The 17,943-nt window shown below is 42.7% G+C and overlaps 1 protein-coding gene across 4 annotated transcripts in view; it reads left to right on the top strand.

The window, feature by feature from the left end:
* Positions 1–17,943, top strand: part of Cacna2d3 (calcium channel, voltage-dependent, alpha2/delta subunit 3) — an 817,833-nt gene that overhangs the window by 727,456 nt on the left and 72,434 nt on the right. For all 4 annotated transcript variants that reach the window (NM_009785.1, XM_011244938.3, XM_006518486.4 and 1 more), the window contains 2 exons: positions 12,947–13,008; positions 14,119–14,163. In NM_009785.1, the coding sequence (NP_033915.1) occupies positions 12,947–13,008; positions 14,119–14,163 (107 nt within the window). The remainder of the gene's footprint in view (positions 1–12,946; positions 13,009–14,118; positions 14,164–17,943) is intronic.

Here is a 17,943-nt window from a genome sequence, read left to right as displayed (position 1 = left end):
AGATGATGAACTGAGACAGTTCTTCATCCTCTCCCACTCAAGAGCCTCCCCCTCTTGTAATAATATGGACTATCTTGGCTATATTTCAAAATGAAACTAATATAAATTTAACACATTTTCTAATATGCCACTAAAAGTAATCTACAAAATGCCCCAACTATAATATTTTTGTAAGAAACACAAAGAGGATAATTTATAATGGATGCCTTAATATGTAAATATCTTAGATACTATATAAGGAGAAGGCAGACTGGAGTAGCTAGAAGGCATATCTCCACTTTGAAGCAGAAGCCATCTAACACAATGACTTCTCTGTGGACATCACACTCTTGAAAGCCAGCCTGTAGATAAAGAAAAATGGACCCCTTCCCTACTCCCAGGATCACAGCTAAATGTCTAGAGATACTTTGTTTCTACATGTGAATCAGAGTTGGAATCAAGGCTCGGATCTGGACCCAGTTTCCAAATACATTGGCCTCAGGCAATGTGCTCAAAGCTAGGAGATAAATGGAATCATTTATTATAAGGGAATGACCCATAGATTGTGGGACATCTAGACAACATTGGCAATCAGAACACCACCATAGAGTTCCAAAATATCTTCCTGGGAGTAATGAAAACCCCATTGTGAACCAAATAATTAGAAGATAATGAGTAATCAACTTCAGAGTCAGGTTCATGACTCAATCCTTGGTTCTACCAAGTCCTTGGACCTTGGACCTTCATGGCCCTGACTAAGTCACTCAGTGATCTTCTAGCTTTCCTGTGTGTGTGTGTGTGTGTGTGTGTGTGTGTGTGTGTTTATGAGAGAGAGAGAGAGGGGGGGAGAGGGAGAGGGAGAGAGAGAGAGAACACATGGGGTATACATATGAAGGCTAGAGGATATGATGTCAAAAGCTTTCTTCCATCACTCTTCTTGTTTTTTGTTTTGAGACAGAATCTTTCCTTGAACTTGAAGTTCTCTCACTGGCTGGACTTCTTGGCCAATGAGCTCTATATTCTTCAGTTTCTACTCTGCAGAAGTATAGTTATAGACATGACTATTATACCCGGCTGGGGACCCGAACTCAGGTCTTCATGTGCTGCCAACAGAGCCATTTCCAAGTCCCCTACCTTTTTGTTAAAATCAAGAAGCTTTTCCCTCTTGCTGATTGCTGAATAGTTAAATGTGATGGGTTGGATCTGTACTGACTTGCCCATGGGCAGTTGGTGAGTGAAGTTTCCTATGTCACAGGACTAGTGCCTTCTGATCTCTAACATCCATGTATCCAGGCCCACTTCTCCCTAAGAAACCTGCTCTTTTGGATGCCAAGACACTTTCACTGTTTCTGATACAGGTTTTCTGAGAGCTTGATTGTCCTTAGAATATCCCTGTGTGGTCTTCTTTCTCCAGAGTTTGGGGGCTTTGAAAGACACCAAAATTATCTCAATAGTTATTCTGAAGAGACCCTCCTTCTTTTGGGTTGTCTATCTGGGGACTCTGAGATACTGTCTCCTGTCCAGCAATATCAAGGATGATAGAGAGGAAGCCCAGGAGTCCTGTTGCCTTCCAGCAGTGATAAATGAGTATGGGTTTTGGAGTAATTGTCTCTATACTAGAAGTTCCATTCAGGGTAGGAAGTGGGCACAGTATGATACACATCTGTCCCTTGGGTCAGCCATCTGTCCCTTAGCTATCCTTGGAACATCTTCCTTTCCAGCCCAGGTTCTTATTCTTGCCCAGAAATCTCAGTAAGACCTGAAGGTTGACTGGGGAATACCAGAGGAGCCTAACTAGAGGACTAGTTCCTCTAGTCTCTCTCCTGTCCTGAGGCTCCTTAAGGCCTCTGCTTTAAAAGACTCAAAACCCCAGATTTTGTTCCTTTGGTCTCTGAGTTCTTCTGTGTCCTCCCTTCCCGGAGGCCAGAGGCCTGGAATGCTTTAGTTGAGGGAATGGAGAAGAGCCAGGGGGTGCCAGGAAACTCTGGGAGAAAAATTCTGCTAACAAGTGCCTTTCCAACTCTTATCCCTGAAGAAAGCGTGAAAGGAAGCTGATTAACTGCCTCGTGGCTGCACTGCTCTACATGGGCTTACTCCTTCCTTCATTCTGTTTTTATTTAAAGTCTCTTGGGTCTCAGATGCTCTAGGGGATCCGTGGGAAATGGAGAAAGTTGAGGTACATAGAGATTAGACATCCAACTCATTCCTAGGGATTCTTGTCTGTTGAGCAGGGTCCTTAGGTATGGTCCTTGATTTCAAAGGCTCAGATTTGCCTGCCCATCAATAGTGAAGGCCCAAGCTTTCCCCACTGTCCACCTCAGGAGACCTTCCCAGAGCAGACTGTTGGAGGAACTCTGAGGAAAGTCCTACAGACTGCCAAGCATGTGTTTGGGAGCAATCTCTTAATGACAGGAGATGGCTTTTCCAGTCTCAGCATCTGACTGATTAAACTATGGGACAAAACTAGCATCCATCACTCCAGGGCTGATTCCCAAACATCCCAAGGTCCCAAGATTCCAGGAAGTTTGAGAGAGCATGCTTGATTACTCCAGAGCACTGCCTGCCCCTCTTGTTAATGCATCCGGGTACCCTCCTCCCTCCCAACTCACTTGCCTTGTGTGCAGCTGTTCTGGGAGGCTCTTTTGCAGCTGGACACATCTGCCACCCAGGTGCTTGACTTTGGAGACCAGAGGGAAGCAGGCCCATCCCATATATACATGCTGTTCTTTTGGCTGACTCTGGTGTAGTCATCCTTTCCATGGTAAATGAAATGGAGATTCTGGATAAAGATAGAAATAGATGGTCTTGTTGACCCACCACCAAGAAGGCAATTCTGCTGATGACAGGCTATCTCCAGAATGATCACCAGCTTTGTTTGCACTTCCCTATTAAGTCCCGGTCCCTGTCTTGTAAAAACTAGGGACATTCAACTTTGTCACTTGCGTCAGCACACAGATGGACATGTGTTCTCCTACTCATCATTTTTCCAGCTTAGAATTTTGCATTTGACCTAAAATGCTCTCTCCATCTTTCTTGTTCTGGTTGGTCTTCAAGGTTATTGTGAATTTGCACTCATACCAGGGAGGCTGTCTCTTCAATAAAGACTTCCGTGTAAGCTTTAGATTCCACTGGATGAGAGAAATCAAGCATAAAGACCATGCCCTTGTCTAAGAGTTTCAACATGTAACTTCCTTCTGTGATTCTTGGTCTTCGTAGAGTCTCATATGGCTGGGAGCAATAGTCCCTGCAAGCCTCCTGACGATTTTCAGTGAGGTGTCTAAGGCTTCTGGATGATGCCTGACACATGGAAGAATGCCTAAAAACAGTATTAAGTACTTTAGTAATAGAAGAAGAGGGACACGCACTTGAAATCTCTGTACTCAGGCCACTCAGGAGGATTTGAGGTTCAAGGCTATCCAGTACTACATAGTGAGACACTATCTCAGGTCTGAAATGCTCGTGATACTTCTGTTATTATGAGCTATCAATTTTAAAAGATGTATTAATTGTGTAAATATGTGTGTACATGATATTACATGCACCTTATGTGTGTGGGCACCTATGGAAACCAGAATAGGGTGTTGGGTCCCTTAGAACGAGGCTGACAGATGGTTGTAAACTACCCAGTGTGGATAGCTAGACCTGAACTCAGGCCTCTGGAAGCGTAGCAAGTACTCATAGCAAATACTCATAACTGCTGAGCTCGTCACTCCCTAGGCCCTGTGTTTTCAATTTCACAGCTTGATTTATAAGCTCATTTTCATTATGGACTGACTTACAGAATATGGAGATATTATTGCCGAGCAGTGGAAAATGTTCCGTGTGTTCATTTATATGGAAGCAAAAGCGTGTTGGAATTTGCCAAACTAAAATTCTTGAGCTTTCAGGTTGGTGGCATGTGTTACAGAGGGCAGGAGATGGCACAGTATCTTGCCTGAAGTCAGCACCTCTGATGCTTTACAGAAGAACACAGATCTTCCCGTATCCACCATGGTGGGAAGCTAAGGAAGAAGGGCAGGAACCCTGAATCCTCTTGTGCTTAGCTCACTCACCTTAGCTTTCTTGCCTCCCTGACTCACACTTTCTCCAACCACAAGTTCAACCCTCCAACAGCTGGCAAAGAGAATCAAAACTGTAAGTGCTGTATGCTGTAACTTAATGCTAGCCCTTGATGAATGCTAGGAAGGAAAAGTAACCCTACCGGAATTATTGACAAGGACATCAAAATAGTCTGTGGCTCTAACAGTCCAATTGTTCATTACTACTGTTAGCGCACTCCCTCAGTCTATCTGAAAGAGAAGCAGATAATTATAAGGTCTGAGAATCTGCTCAGGATCCCCACCAGTGGGATATTTCAAGACAACTGAGCCTTTTTTGTGAATCTTGGTAAAGCAATCATTGTTTTAAAAATAGGCAGTTTCCCTGTCAAGCCATACCATCCTAAAAAGAAATGCTGTTACATCAATCTCTTGTTTAGATACAATAGTTTAGGATAAATTTCTTTTAAAAATACTTTTGCTTACCTTATCTTCCTGTATAAGATTTTTGTTTTGTGGGACACCTATTTATATCATTTACATCATTAGAGTCATGTTAATACAGGTGTCCTTGGCTCCCAATCCTGAGTTAGGCTGCTGATGAAAATGTCTTAGCCCACCCTAGGACTTTGATTGCCAGAGGCCACTGTAGGTCACTTTGTGTTGTACCATGTGACCTTCAGGTTCTGGTTACCAGATTTAGCAAGTCAAAAGTATTTTATCTGGCAATTGTATTCATCATTCACAGTGCATTTTTCCTAGTAAGTCTGAATTTTCAGATTCTTCTGCAATGTCAATAACTTGGACATCTAAATAGCATCCCCACAAGGCATCAACGGAGCCAGGTTGAGCCCTAGGGCTTTCTTTCTACCCACTGGGCATGGGAGGGAGCCTAAGTTACCATATGTCCTACACACCCCTGAAGAGAACCAGAGTTTGGAAGCTTTGCAATGGACTCAACATCTCTTCCAGGAGGGAAGTGTGTCTGGTCAAATCCCTTTCCTTTCCACGTGTCCAGTAACATGAGCTTTGAAATTGGATGACTGTATCATCTCTCCCAGCCTTGTAGGCTGCCCATGAGGATATTTTACAGTTTCTTTGTATTAAACATAGTAACAAATGTTCAGCCCAGAGATGTTTGGCAAATGCATGTGAGCATTGTATTATGGGCTTTGAAAACTTGCGAAATTTGACCCCTGGTTTTGTTACAATGTCTTTGGTGAATGTTATTAGGTGGTGACCTAATAAGAATTATTGACTAGGGAGCTATAATGTGGAAGCTTATAATTTTCTTAATAGGCATTGATTTGTGTAGTCTCGATTAAAATACAATGAAACCTGAGGCCTAAGTGTTTTCTTCTGAAAGGGTGAAGGGTTAAGAATCAACTTTTAATGAATTGCCTTGAAATCTTCATTGAAATCATATTATTTGAAGAGTTTTGTGAGCATAAAATGATCTGACAAAAACCATTCATGCCAGGTCTAACAACCTTGGAAAGCTGGGGGAATATAGGTTTCTTCAAATGAAGTCTGGAAAATGCTTCCAGATTACCTCGGGGGTAAAGAAAAAATTATTATTCCATTCCATAAGTCCTATTAATTCTTTTCAACATTGATTCAGTCAGTAATTAGAACCCAAATGGAGGACACATGTACAATTCCCATTTGTTAGACTCTGCTAAAGGTGACTGTTCCCAAGAAACCCTGACCAGAATGAAAAGTGGTCATGAAACAAATGTGTGAGCCAAAGACACCTGGCCTTCCTCCACGTGTTCCCAGACACCAGGCTCAGACAGTAGGCAGAGAAAGTTCTGAATTAAAAGAGATGTGTACAGCTATGAGTCTTCAAAGAAAATTCTCTACCATCGTCTTGTCAATTGAAGAATCACATGAGCCCCGTTTTTCCTCCCTCCCTTTTTGCCCAGACAAACATCATGTAGCTCTTTGTTATTTAAAAGCATTACTATACTGTATGAAAAAGTTTACCTCCCACATACCACAGGGAATACTTCAGAACTGAACTATGCATTTGGTAAGGGAGCTAAAAGCGCCTCCTCCCCTTTTATCTTTCTGTTTCTTCATTTGGCATCAACTGAACTATGTGGAGTGTCTGCTTCTATGAGATTTCTCCCTTGTTTCTGAAATAATACCAAACTTTAACACTGAGTTCCCAGACTTCATTAAGATTATGATGAATGCATATTGCTTCGATCTGTATTTTTCTGAAGGTTGTTGATACTTGGTCTCCCTCACAGTATTAAGAAAGCTCTTGGGGTTGTCAGCCTGACACCCAGGGGGACAGTCGAACAGCTGCCCTCTCTTTCCCCCTCATCTTTGCAAGGGTTCTCTGTTCTCAGTTTCACCCAAATTAGTCCCAGGATTTCAGTTGTCTTTTTCTGCCCAACATTCCATCATGCGATTCATTAAAGTCTTCACATGAAATACTTTGCAGATGAGCTATGTCATAATTCGCATTATAGTTTTCAGTTGTTATTCCTGTGGGAAGTCATTTCTCTGGACATCCACAGACCTTGCACTGATGTAGCAAAGGTCAGAGTTCTGTCCTTTAACACTCCAGTGCCACTAGTGGCCCTGTTCCAAAGCCTGGGTTAATCATGAAATAGTCTAAAGAAGCAACATTCCAATTCCTTGTTAGTTCTACTTGCAATTAACTGTTTTGAAAACAAACAGAAGAAAACATTTAAACAAATGCGGCTTGGCTAGCAACTATCACAGTGGTGGACTGTTAATTAAGGCAACTTGGAATCCCAGGATGCCTGACTTTTTACTTTTTTTTTTTTCCTATCACTGCTAGCAGTCTTTGCCGTTGTGTACAAAGCGGTAACAATTCAGGGACACTGTCCAAGTGTGGGCTGGGACTGGACAGGAGACATTAACTCAGGCATCATCTGAGCCATCACTTTGTGTGAGAAATCTAACCAGCAGGGGGCTGTTTTTCTATAGGAGAATATCTGGATGGGCATTTGGTTCCAGAAAGCATAGTTCTACTCTCAAAAGGGGAGAGGTGAAGAGGAGTGGTGCGAGGCAACCTTCCACACTGGGCGCATTTATTACTTTACTACACTTTTGTTTTCTCTAACAGACAGCTTCCTGTCATAGGCCTCTACTCATTGGTTGGAATCTGTTAGACTTCTTCCATCTGTGGCCATGTGAGCGCAGAGAAGCTTCAGGATGTGACCAACGCTTGTGAGCCAGAAAGAAATGATCCTGTTCTCCCACTACACTGTCAGCAAAGCCCATGTCTTTAAAAACCTCCATGACTGAATACATGGCTAGTGAACACACAGAGCCGGTGGTGGCCATAGTGGTGATAACGCTCCTCTTCAGTCCTGTGCTCTGACCCATCTGGCCACTTACAGACTATGCACCATTCCAGGGCAATGACTGACAGGGTCTGATGGTGGAGTCTTCCTCAATACTCCTGAAGGGAAATGATCCATCTAAAGAGCTTGCTTGGAGTGGTGATCTTGTAAAGAATTTATACCCCAATATTACACTCCACTGAATGTTTGGGTCTACAGACAGTTTGGATTTACCATACATAGGTTCTCTGCTTAGGCACAACATAGTCTCATCAAAGGTGCATTAGTTCTGAAATATAAAAGAATCAAAGGTCTGGGGATACATTTTGCCATTAAGGTAGTCAACACTGTAAGCCCATGAGAGTGTTAGAACACACTTCATGTTATATAGCCTTATCCTTTGCCTCACATTTATTTTTTGTCTCCAGAAATGAGGCAATGAGACTCTCCATGTGGAGAAAAGAAGTAACATGAAGTCCTCAGGGCTCACAGCAGTAGTCTTAGAAACGGGGCTCACAAACAATTCTTTAGCCACACACTTTGGTTATAAATCACTGGCAGTTCTGGGATGTTCTTTGGTCTCCTGGAGGAGCCTTCCAAGTGCGTGTGAACATATTCTATGGCTGGAGGGGCAGAGCATGTTTGGAAACATGGGTGTTTGTTGAAGCTTTCATGCCAGGCATGGTGAATGCTATTTTATAAACCGGATTTGGGCTCCTAAGGGTAGATTGCAAATTGAGGCCCAGCCTGCAGAAAATGATTTCTAAATGAATACAATATGAAAATGTTATTTTATTTCTAATTTTACATGTGACATTGTTACTTGGTGAGTTTCAGATTACACTTGAATGTGTGTCTATTAATGTGATATGAGATGCAGGCATGATTTCATCTTGAGTGCATTTGAATATAATAGCACTGGAAATGTAATTTGTATTCTCAAATTTTATAAAGCAAAAGAAATCAATCTTTGGGGTGATAGCCACATTGAGCATATTGCATTAATTTCTTTGGGGGTTTTCTCAAGATAATTAACAACTTCCCTTTGCAGATCCAAGTTGGGTCATGATGGCAGTCCTATCTCATCTGAACTCTCTGAGCCCTCCATACATATGCTATCACCATTTCCTTCACATCTAGGTAGCAGTAATATGGGCTGGCCTTTGTAGAACATTACCTTCAAATCCTTGTGTGATTGCTGTCCAATAGAACTTCCTGCAAAGGTAAAAATGTTCTAGATTGGACTAGTGACCACGGCGGCTTTTGGGTTCACAGAGCTATTGAACTCTTAAAATGTGATTCGTGCAATTAAAGAACTCAATGATAAATGGTACATTTTAAATAGCCATATCATCAATGGTCATCAATTTGGATAGTGTAGAATCAGAGCACCAGAAGTAGTTGCCTCTCCTATATTCCAGTGAATGAATCATAGGCATTCTAATAGTCTAATGGCCATGAGTGATGTCCTGTGATGGCCACTGTCACTCCAAACTTGGTTCTGTTGAATGATTGGATAGCCCTCCACATCCTCTAGCCCTTGCCTATCGTATCTACATCTTGATGACAACAGACCTCCTGCCTAACAGCTACTGGGCTTCTGATAGAAATTGAAACAGTAAGTAGAGGATGGGTGTAGGTGAAGGGGATAGAAGCTACAAGTTTGGGAAAAGAGTAAAGTCTAGAAGGAAGGTGTCCGTGGAAGGTTTCAGTTGTATGGTATTAAGTTGGTCTGTACCCAGGCATTCTCACAACAAAGACAAATGCTGCAAGAGCTATCACCTAGAGAGTTCAAATCCAAAGAGATGCTTGTGCCTGAGATGTCTGCGTACTTCCGGGAATAGGCTTGGAACTCTTCATAATGACAATGCTCTTAACAGCAACTGGGATGTTTGCCTGATTTCTGAAGACTACCCATATATTTTCAGGCCATTGTGGGGGAGAGGTACTTTGGGAAGAATGGTGTAAAATACTGTTTGGGGCCATGTTCAGTGTTGTATGCAAAAACAACCTGTTTTCTCATGACAGAGATTACGAGCTAGGAGCCCTGGAACCTTCTAATCAATTGGAAGTGAGGAATACCACAGACTCCAGGAAAATATGTTCATGATTTTCTGGACTGTCTAAAAAATTTCAAACCCACAGAATGGTGTTTTTATTTTCTGCACTCTCCTTGGGATTTGGGTTTCACTAAAGCATTTTCTGCCCTTGTTTCCCTTATTAAATTAGCAAGACCGACTGGAAGCAGAATACACTACTAGGGATTGAAATGCTGTTGAAAGAACCAAACAGATGGGCAGGCAAAATAGCTCAGGTTCCACTTAGGTCATGGAGAATGGTGTACGGGGCAGCCTTACCGAGGTAAAATGCTTTCTCTGATAAAAGTAGAAAAGGAAAAACATGTGGAATAAAGCACAGGAGACAGAGTGATGCTCAGCCTCAGGCTTCACCCTTATTTATTTATTTTTTATTGTTTGGTTTGTATTTGAAATCATTTCCATGCTCAAGAAATGGTGAGCTGTATGTGCCATTGGCCAAAGGTTGTGCACTGTCCTGCTGCCCACTGTCTGGGCCCTTGGCCTAGCATTTGTACTACAAGCTGGGAGTGGGTGTTCAAAACTACAAAGCTGGTCCTGCTGCTTCTGTAAAGATCTCTAGTAGAACCTACAGCAAATGTCAGCAGTGTTTCACTGTAAAGGGACAGAAAGTAGATGCTTAGGCTTTGTGGGCCATTCTGCCTCTGTTGTAATTCCTCAACTTTGGCAATATAGACCCAGACAGTATGTAAACAAATGACTGTTCCAATAAAACTTTATTTACAAAATGAAGCTGGATTTGGCCCTGAGCTAAGCCCCAGCCTATGAGAAAGCCTTCATATGCCTTGGAGTAACACTTAAGGCCTCTTATCATTTGACCCTGCGCCTGCTCACCCAGGTTGCTGCCTGTACCCACTCTTCTCAATGCTCAAAGCTCTGTGGTCTTAAAGGCCCCATGCAGTTTCTTCCTTTTGAATCCTTGTTTCCTCTTGATTCCTATCTGGCTTTGAGTTAGATCTCTGTGCCATCGCATACACAAAGTCCTTGGCCGACTCTTTGTATTCTGCCTGTAGTGTAGCTCTTACCATGTAGATATTTCTCAGCCGGATTCTTACAGGGTACATGATCACATTTCAATTAGCACCCAACCTAGCACTGAGCACAGTGAAGGCCAGAAAACAAATGGTCATTAGCTCAACCTACCAATGTGACTGTGAATCTCTGAATCACAGAGAAGTATCTGAAACTCTAGGTGAAAACCCTGAAAGTCTAAATCTGAGATATGAACCAAAGCCAGGGCCATGCTATTGGAGGAGGCAGGGGAGCAGCCAACAGTAACACAGCAAGATGGATCTGGGCAGACAAGTTACCATCAGGATACTAGGAGCACTGGACAGCAGCCGAATGGCCCAGAGGAGAAAGGGCCAGGAAAGCAGTGTCTTGGTTAGGGCATCAGGCCTAGGGCAAGGATGCAGCTTGTTGGAGGAAGATCAGAGAAAGTCGGCCTGCCTGTATGATTAATGGGACAGAGGAACTGACTCATGAGGAAAGATTAAATTGCCTCAAGGAGCTGGGGTACAGGACCAATAGAGGGAGATGATAGCAGACTCCAAGTATGTGGGATGGATAAACACCCTGCAGGGAACAGCTAGATTCACTAGAGAGGTGAATGGGGGCCCTGCCAGGGGATGGGAGGGTGCTCAGAAAGGGTACAGGAAACTGTTAGGGAAACACAAGAGCTATCAGGTAGATAGGACAACTCTGAACTGTTGGAAGAAGAGACACCATGGGGATTTGCTGTGGAATGACTATTTCAGGAACTCTTGTGTTTTCATCCTATAGGTCCTTGCAGCTTCCTCTGACCTTGGCCTTGGCCTAAACAGATGGCATTAAAATCACTGCCAGAAAAGGCAGCAGGGAACCATGAAGTAGAAGACAGAAACTCTTCTTGATCCTCCTAGATACCAGTTGCCCGCTGTAATGGCAACTCTGGGGTCTTCTTTTCTGAAACCAGTTGCTGTTAGCTGCTGCCTGACTTTGGTAAAACCATAGTACTCCTCCCAAGCCTTTCTGAAGTGCAAGATACAGCCCTCAGCTCCCTGCACACCCGAGTGAATCCCACCTGCACTGTAGTATGCACCCTGGTTTGATCCGATATTCATTTTGAAAGACAGGTTTTATTTGAAATGCTACAAATGTTCCCCAGACTCCATGAGCAGTTTTCTTCAGGTTTTCAATGACCTTTGCTTCAAGGCAGAAATGAGCAACTCATCTCATAGTCTGACCAAGTATGGAAAGGGTACATTGTAGGTCTGTAGAGCTAACACATTAAAGACTCCAGAGCAGAAACACTTTATAAAAGGAAAAAAATTGCCTTTATGAAAACTCCTTCTCCTCCTGCACCTCTGGAAAGTCTGAGCTACACGAACTTGGCAGAGAGAGGAAGATGTCCTTCATGAGTGCTTCTCTTCTCCATGTCCCCCAGGAGATTCCATTCTGTTGGGGACCAACCATGACCAGCAATTTACTTAGAGTTTTCCTCTTTCCCTGTAATTCTAGCTATACTATCATCCAGGATTTTTTTTTAAGCTTCTTGGTTTTATTATTATTTAGTTTGAAGTTACCATCAGTGTTGAAGGAAAGATAAATAGCATACAGGCAATGTGCAGACAGGCCAGTCCTGGAAAGGCCTTATACACCAGACCAGTGTGTAAAATTCTACTAGGGTACATCTCCTTCTGCCCCCATCTGCCCAGCCCTATCGTTCTCTGAACTCCTGTAAAGTATGAACAGCATCTGATGATTTTTGGGCTCTTGACCATTTTGCTTTGCGATATGTTGATGTAACTTCCCTGGGGGAAAATGTGATGAGCCTGCTTGTGCTTTAATTGGAAGGTCCCACCAAATGCCACTTCCTAGAGTTTCCATCAATATCTGTCAATGCGGCCAGCCTTTACTGTTGGATTAGGAAGATTTCCACAGACACACAGAGCTGTGTGTTCTCTTCTTCTCCCAGGGAGAGAAGAGGCTTGGGATCTGGACACTAGGGGCCAGTGCAGCCAGTCCCATCAGAGTGAAGTGACTCTTGCAAACTCAGAACTGCTGCTGCCTTTCAGATGTTGTATCTCCAAACAAACAGACAAACAAACAAACACCATGCAGGATATATTGAGTTTTAAAAGTAATAGCTCAAAAAAAAAAAAAAAAGAAGAATGGAAGAGATATTTATTTAGCTTCTAGATAGTTTTATGACAAATGTCAGCTTGTGTTGGTGCTACAAATGTATAACATTTAGAGATGCACACTGAAGTAATGCCACTACAAAGAACATCTACACTGACTTTAGTTTGTGATAGAGATCTAAGTGCAAGGACCCTTGAGATTTCCTTATCCAAAAGAAGAAAGTTCAGAGCTGGAACTCTGGAAAATCATGGGTGTATGGGTCAGTGTTAATATATTTTTTTTCTGGTATGCCTGTGTCAGCAATCTTGCCATGATGGATAAGTTCCAATGACAACCTGAAATCTGAAAGGGTTCTCTGATGCTTTCTTTTATTTGTAATCTGTCCCAGCTGTAGGCATTCAGATGAAACTTGAATTCTTCCAAAGGAAGTTCTGGACTGCCAGCAGACAGGTAAGCTCTAGCCGGTATCTCGAGGTATTAGCACCACTGTTATTATACAGGTGTCCCCATATGGGTAGCTGGGGCAAACAGTGCCAGATTTCTGATGAATGTTTGTAAAATGAATTGCCAGCTCCTTGGATTACCTTTCATTTCACTGTAAAACACAGGCTGTCAGCATGTTTGATACCACATGCTGGGCAAAGCAGGGGATTTGCTCCTAGGAACTACTTAAATTATGGGATCAACAGAGTGACTTTACAAAAGGAGTTTTTCCCTTAATATCAGGGCCTTCTGTTATTTCACAGTGACTTACTGATGATCATATTGTGATGTCCAGATAGTTATTTATGCTTCTCCTTATTTAATTGTAGAAGGCCATCCTATGACCTGCTTGGTCAAGACATGTATCTACCTTTCTGGCCAAAGAACATCAAGGGGCTATTGCACTTGGGAAATCCAGGGGAAAGCCTCTCCATTGCTATGGTCTATGAACTAAGACTTGTCAGGGACATCCATCTAGTGTTCAACAGAAGCAGTAGACATGGAGTTATTTCTTCCACCTGCCTAGTTCTAAACATTAGAAGTATACTTCTAGCAAAAGTGAGATCAGCACACAATAGGCAAACCAGCACTTGCATGTTTAGTGTGCACTCATCATAATATGGCACCAACCTAGAGATGCATTCAAGGGTGGATGCATAAGGAGCTTATCATTTCTTAAATTATGATACATAGGAAACTATAATCTAAGAACATAAACAAGGGTTTCCTTTTAAAGTCATTGAGAAATAGTTTTAAATTAAATAATGACATAATTATATCTTTTGTTACCAGAAGATCTGAGATCTTTAAGAGATACCATCAGCGTTGAATGACAACATAAATTAAGAGGGATGGGAAGGAGCCAGAACTCCCTACATTGTGTCTTTTATAGTATGAGATTCTGAGTTCATGTAGACTCTAGAGAACATGGCCAAGCCTCATCTTGAAGCGTCCCCTTTGGATGAAACCTGGTACTTGCATCACAGGCCATGACCTCCTTAGCTAAGCAGCAGCTGCAGCACATGCTGGGATGAATGACCCAGTAACATGACTCCCCTTGCTTCCTTCCCACAACAGTGTGCCTCCCTGGATGGCAAATGCTCCATAAGCTGCGATGACGAGGTAAGGCACCTTCCTGGTCCAGTTTCTGGCCAAAGGAAGTGTTAGACAGCGCAGTTAGACAGAGAAATGCTACTGTGTATAGAGCCAGGCCTGACACATTATTATTCTGGGCCACCCTCCAGAGGGGGGAGGAGAGAGACACAGACAGACAAATAGACAGACAGACAGACAGAGAGGACATTGTTCCCCACCCCTAATCGCATAGTTTGGTTCGGAGAGCCAGAGAAATATGCTTTAGCTGTTTCCTAGACTGAGGCAATAGAACGTTAGTGTCTTATTTATAAGATGTAAGAGACATTACTCATATTTAAAGATCATATTACATTTCTCAAAGCTTTGTGGCCGTGCTTCATCTTCTTCCCACCATCAGAACAACAGGTTAAATAGGTAGGAAGTATTGCCTCTGTTTATAAGAAAACAAAAGGCTAAGTGGACCAGTGTGGTGTAAAGCTGTAATCCCAGAACTCAGCCAAGAGGTGGCGGCAGGAGGGGATCCTAAAATCAAGGCCAGGCTGGGCTACATAGAGAGTTCCCAGCCAGCCAGGATATATAGCAAGACGTGTGTGTGTGTGTGTGTGTGTGTGTGTGTGTGTGTGTGTGTGTGTGTGTGTGTATGTGTGTAAGAAGTAGAAGAAAGAAAAGAAAATCAAAGAGGAGATTGAAATGAAAGAGTGGTTTGATTCATCTCATGGAATTAGTAAACTGCAAATCTGGAGGGAAGAGCTCTGAAAGTCACAGTTTTTCATTCTAGCATAGCTATTTCTACCTAAGATGCCTCTATCATTTCCCCTTCCCCCTCCCTCCTCTATAGTGAGGGATTTGAATCATTCAGGTCAGCAATAGAAGAAACTAATGTGTTACCCTCTTAAGCCCTTCCATTGGATGTACCTTTGGTCATAGCCAGCATGGTACCTCTCTATCCCATGGTTTAACTTTATAATCAGATATTTATAATCCTTCTGGTTACAAGGATTTCAGGAACATTTTCCAAACATAATTTCAACCCAGAAAGCATAGGGCAAGAGTAGAGTTTTTTAAAAGTAGACAAATGGAAAACAAGAATGTTTATATAAAAGGGAGTCCAGGATAGAGTTAGAAAAAAAAATTTTATTTGGTTCTCAGTGGTCTAGCTGCCAGCTTAAAAGAAAAATTGTTATCCTACTGCTATCGTACTATGAGTCACCATATCTGCAGAGCAAAAGCCAATCCATCATCTTTTCAGCAGAAGCCCAACTTTTTCTGATCACCAGATCAAAAACAATTTTCCCTGAAGAATGTTCAGCATCCTTTTTAGGAAGCTTGGGGATAACTTTTATAGGCTAACCAGGGGGGCTCAGATTTCCCTCCTGGCTTTAAGGCATGCCAGCATGTTAGTAAGAGCTGTTGGGTTCAAACTCCATCCTCTTGCCTCTCTGGAGTGCTCAGATGGCACCAAAAGGTGTGTCCTAGACTACAGTGGGTATTGCTGCAAATCCCAGATCCAGAGACTGCCTGGCTGGATAGCTGGCTGGAAGGATGGATGGTCATTAGGAAACTTGGTTAGATGAATGAGTGGTTGACTATACATGTGCATGACTATTTAAACAGTTTTACATAAGCAAGAGGTGGTATTTTTATTTTCCTACAACTCATACCATGTAGGTGTATCCCTGTATAAAGACAGATGAAGGCACATCTCCTTCTAAGCTTGGAAATAGCTAGTGTTTGCACTTTGAATGATGGGGAAGGTAGCATATGGTGGTATTTAAAGACACGAGCCATTAAGTTAGACTGTTGAGATTCTGTGACTCTGAAATTAGGTAGCACTGTAATCTTGGACAATTTTCCAAGCCTTTCTTTTCCTCTGCTTCTCCAACCACACAGCAGTGGGTGTAGAAATTTCTAGAGTCACGGGGAAGAATGTATGGGGGGAAAATGAAAAATTCTACAACGTCTCCTAGAAAAGGCACACATTTACTACTGTTGGCCCTAAACCGAACATGCACCAAACTGTTCCTCCCCAAAAGTGGTTGCTCCCTGGGCCTGAAGCCCTAGGTGGCAATGGCTCATACACTAGGGAACAATAAATGTATGCTGCAAAGTCCTCATTAGTACCATGGTCTTTAGGAACCCTGTGTCCTAAAGGGTCACATACTTTGAAAAGTAAGCCTTAAATTGATCTTCTTTTTAAAAATTGATCTGATGCTCATGCCCAGTCTGTCCTTTAAATTTTCATCTATTCTGCTTTTGACTATTAAGTTTTGTCTCTAGGCAACCAATTGCCATGTTTTCAATGAAAACTCAGCCTGCCTTCCCACTTGGACCCAACGCCATTTTTTTTTCCAACAGACTCCTGCCATGTGTCACTCTTTTCATAACTTTTAATTAGCCTCATAGAGCTGTCTCCTGTCCTTTCTCTTCCCCAGCTGCCCCCAAATCACCAAGCCCCCCATTAAAATCAGCTTTGGGGCTCATTCTCAACCTGTGACCCTGCCTGCACCACCAAAGAGAGAATGGTCTACTTCCTTAGACTGCTCAGACACATGATGGCTGAGAGACCCTGAAAGTCCGCTGTCGCCCCATTAGCACACACTGGTCCCCAGCAAGTGTGTCCTGTGAGGGTGGATAGGGTATGTGGACATATTTCTACCTTGTAGGAGGACATTTTTAGTTTGCCAGTAAGAGCTGGAAGCATGTGATTGTCAGGACACAATCACGGGGACACAAGAAGGACTGTAAAAAGTTCCACTCCACTTAGGATGAATGTCAGCTACAGAGCCTGCAAAAGAACCATTCGGGCACTCATATATTCCCTTATAATGTGTTGACTGAGTCCTTCTTGGGAGTAAGTGTCTGGCTAACTGCCAAGGAAAGTGTAGGGAGATGCTGACTTCATGGCACTTATGAGTAGCAGGAAAGATACACATATCTTTTGGTTTTTTGTTTATTTGTTTGTTTTGGTTTTTTTTTTTTAACCAATTGGGATATATGCTGTGAGGAAGCTTATGGACTCTGGTCAGAGATGACACCTCTGAGGAGGCAACATTTAAATCAGCAAAGATGGAGAAAGAAATTACATTGGAAGTAATACCAAGGCATAAAAACGAACTTTCAGGCAGACAGTACTCCTGCAAGGGTATGGGGCTGATAAAGGAGGCATGGATGGAAAGAAAGGCCATGCCCACTTCCCATTTCTGTATGACCCAGCAGTCCAGCCACTTTTGGTCCACTCACCTCTCCATCAACTTCATCACCTATTGACAACACCAGTGTTTTGTGAAGACAGAGGAAAGTTAACTGCTGTCCTGTGAGAGGCCAAAATCTTTATGACAAATGAGGCTCTATACTCCTTCCAAAGAGATAGAGATTGGTGTGGTCTGTGGATGACAGGGACTTTCTGAGTCTTGGTAGGAATTTCTTCTGGCATATGAAAGATGTCTTGAATGATAAACGAGCTGAACAGGGCTATATCCTAGCAACTGGGTAGATTAGAGGATTGTTAATATCGGGTATGAGGAAAGACACAGGTACCTCCTACCAAATGTGTATTTTTGGAGTTACCTCTTTGCAAGCCAAGATTTTTTTTAAAAGGTTGTAACTGCTTTCTATTGTTTTTGGTGTTTGTGTGCATGCATGTACAGTGAAAGCCCCAGGTCGATGTCAGGAATTGTCTTCCTTGGTCTTCTGCCTTATTTATTGAGCTATGGTCTCTCAACCAAACTTAGGGCTCATTGATGTAGATAGTCTCCCAAGCCAGCTTGCTGTGGGGATTCTCCATCTCTGCCATCTGAGGCTGGAGTT

The sequence above is a fragment of the Mus musculus genome, chromosome 14, assembly GCF_000001635.26.
Source record: "Mus musculus strain C57BL/6J chromosome 14, GRCm38.p6 C57BL/6J".
NCBI classification, from domain to species: Eukaryota; Metazoa; Chordata; class Mammalia; order Rodentia; family Muridae; genus Mus; species Mus musculus.
This window is presented reverse-complemented; position numbering and strand designations above follow the sequence as displayed.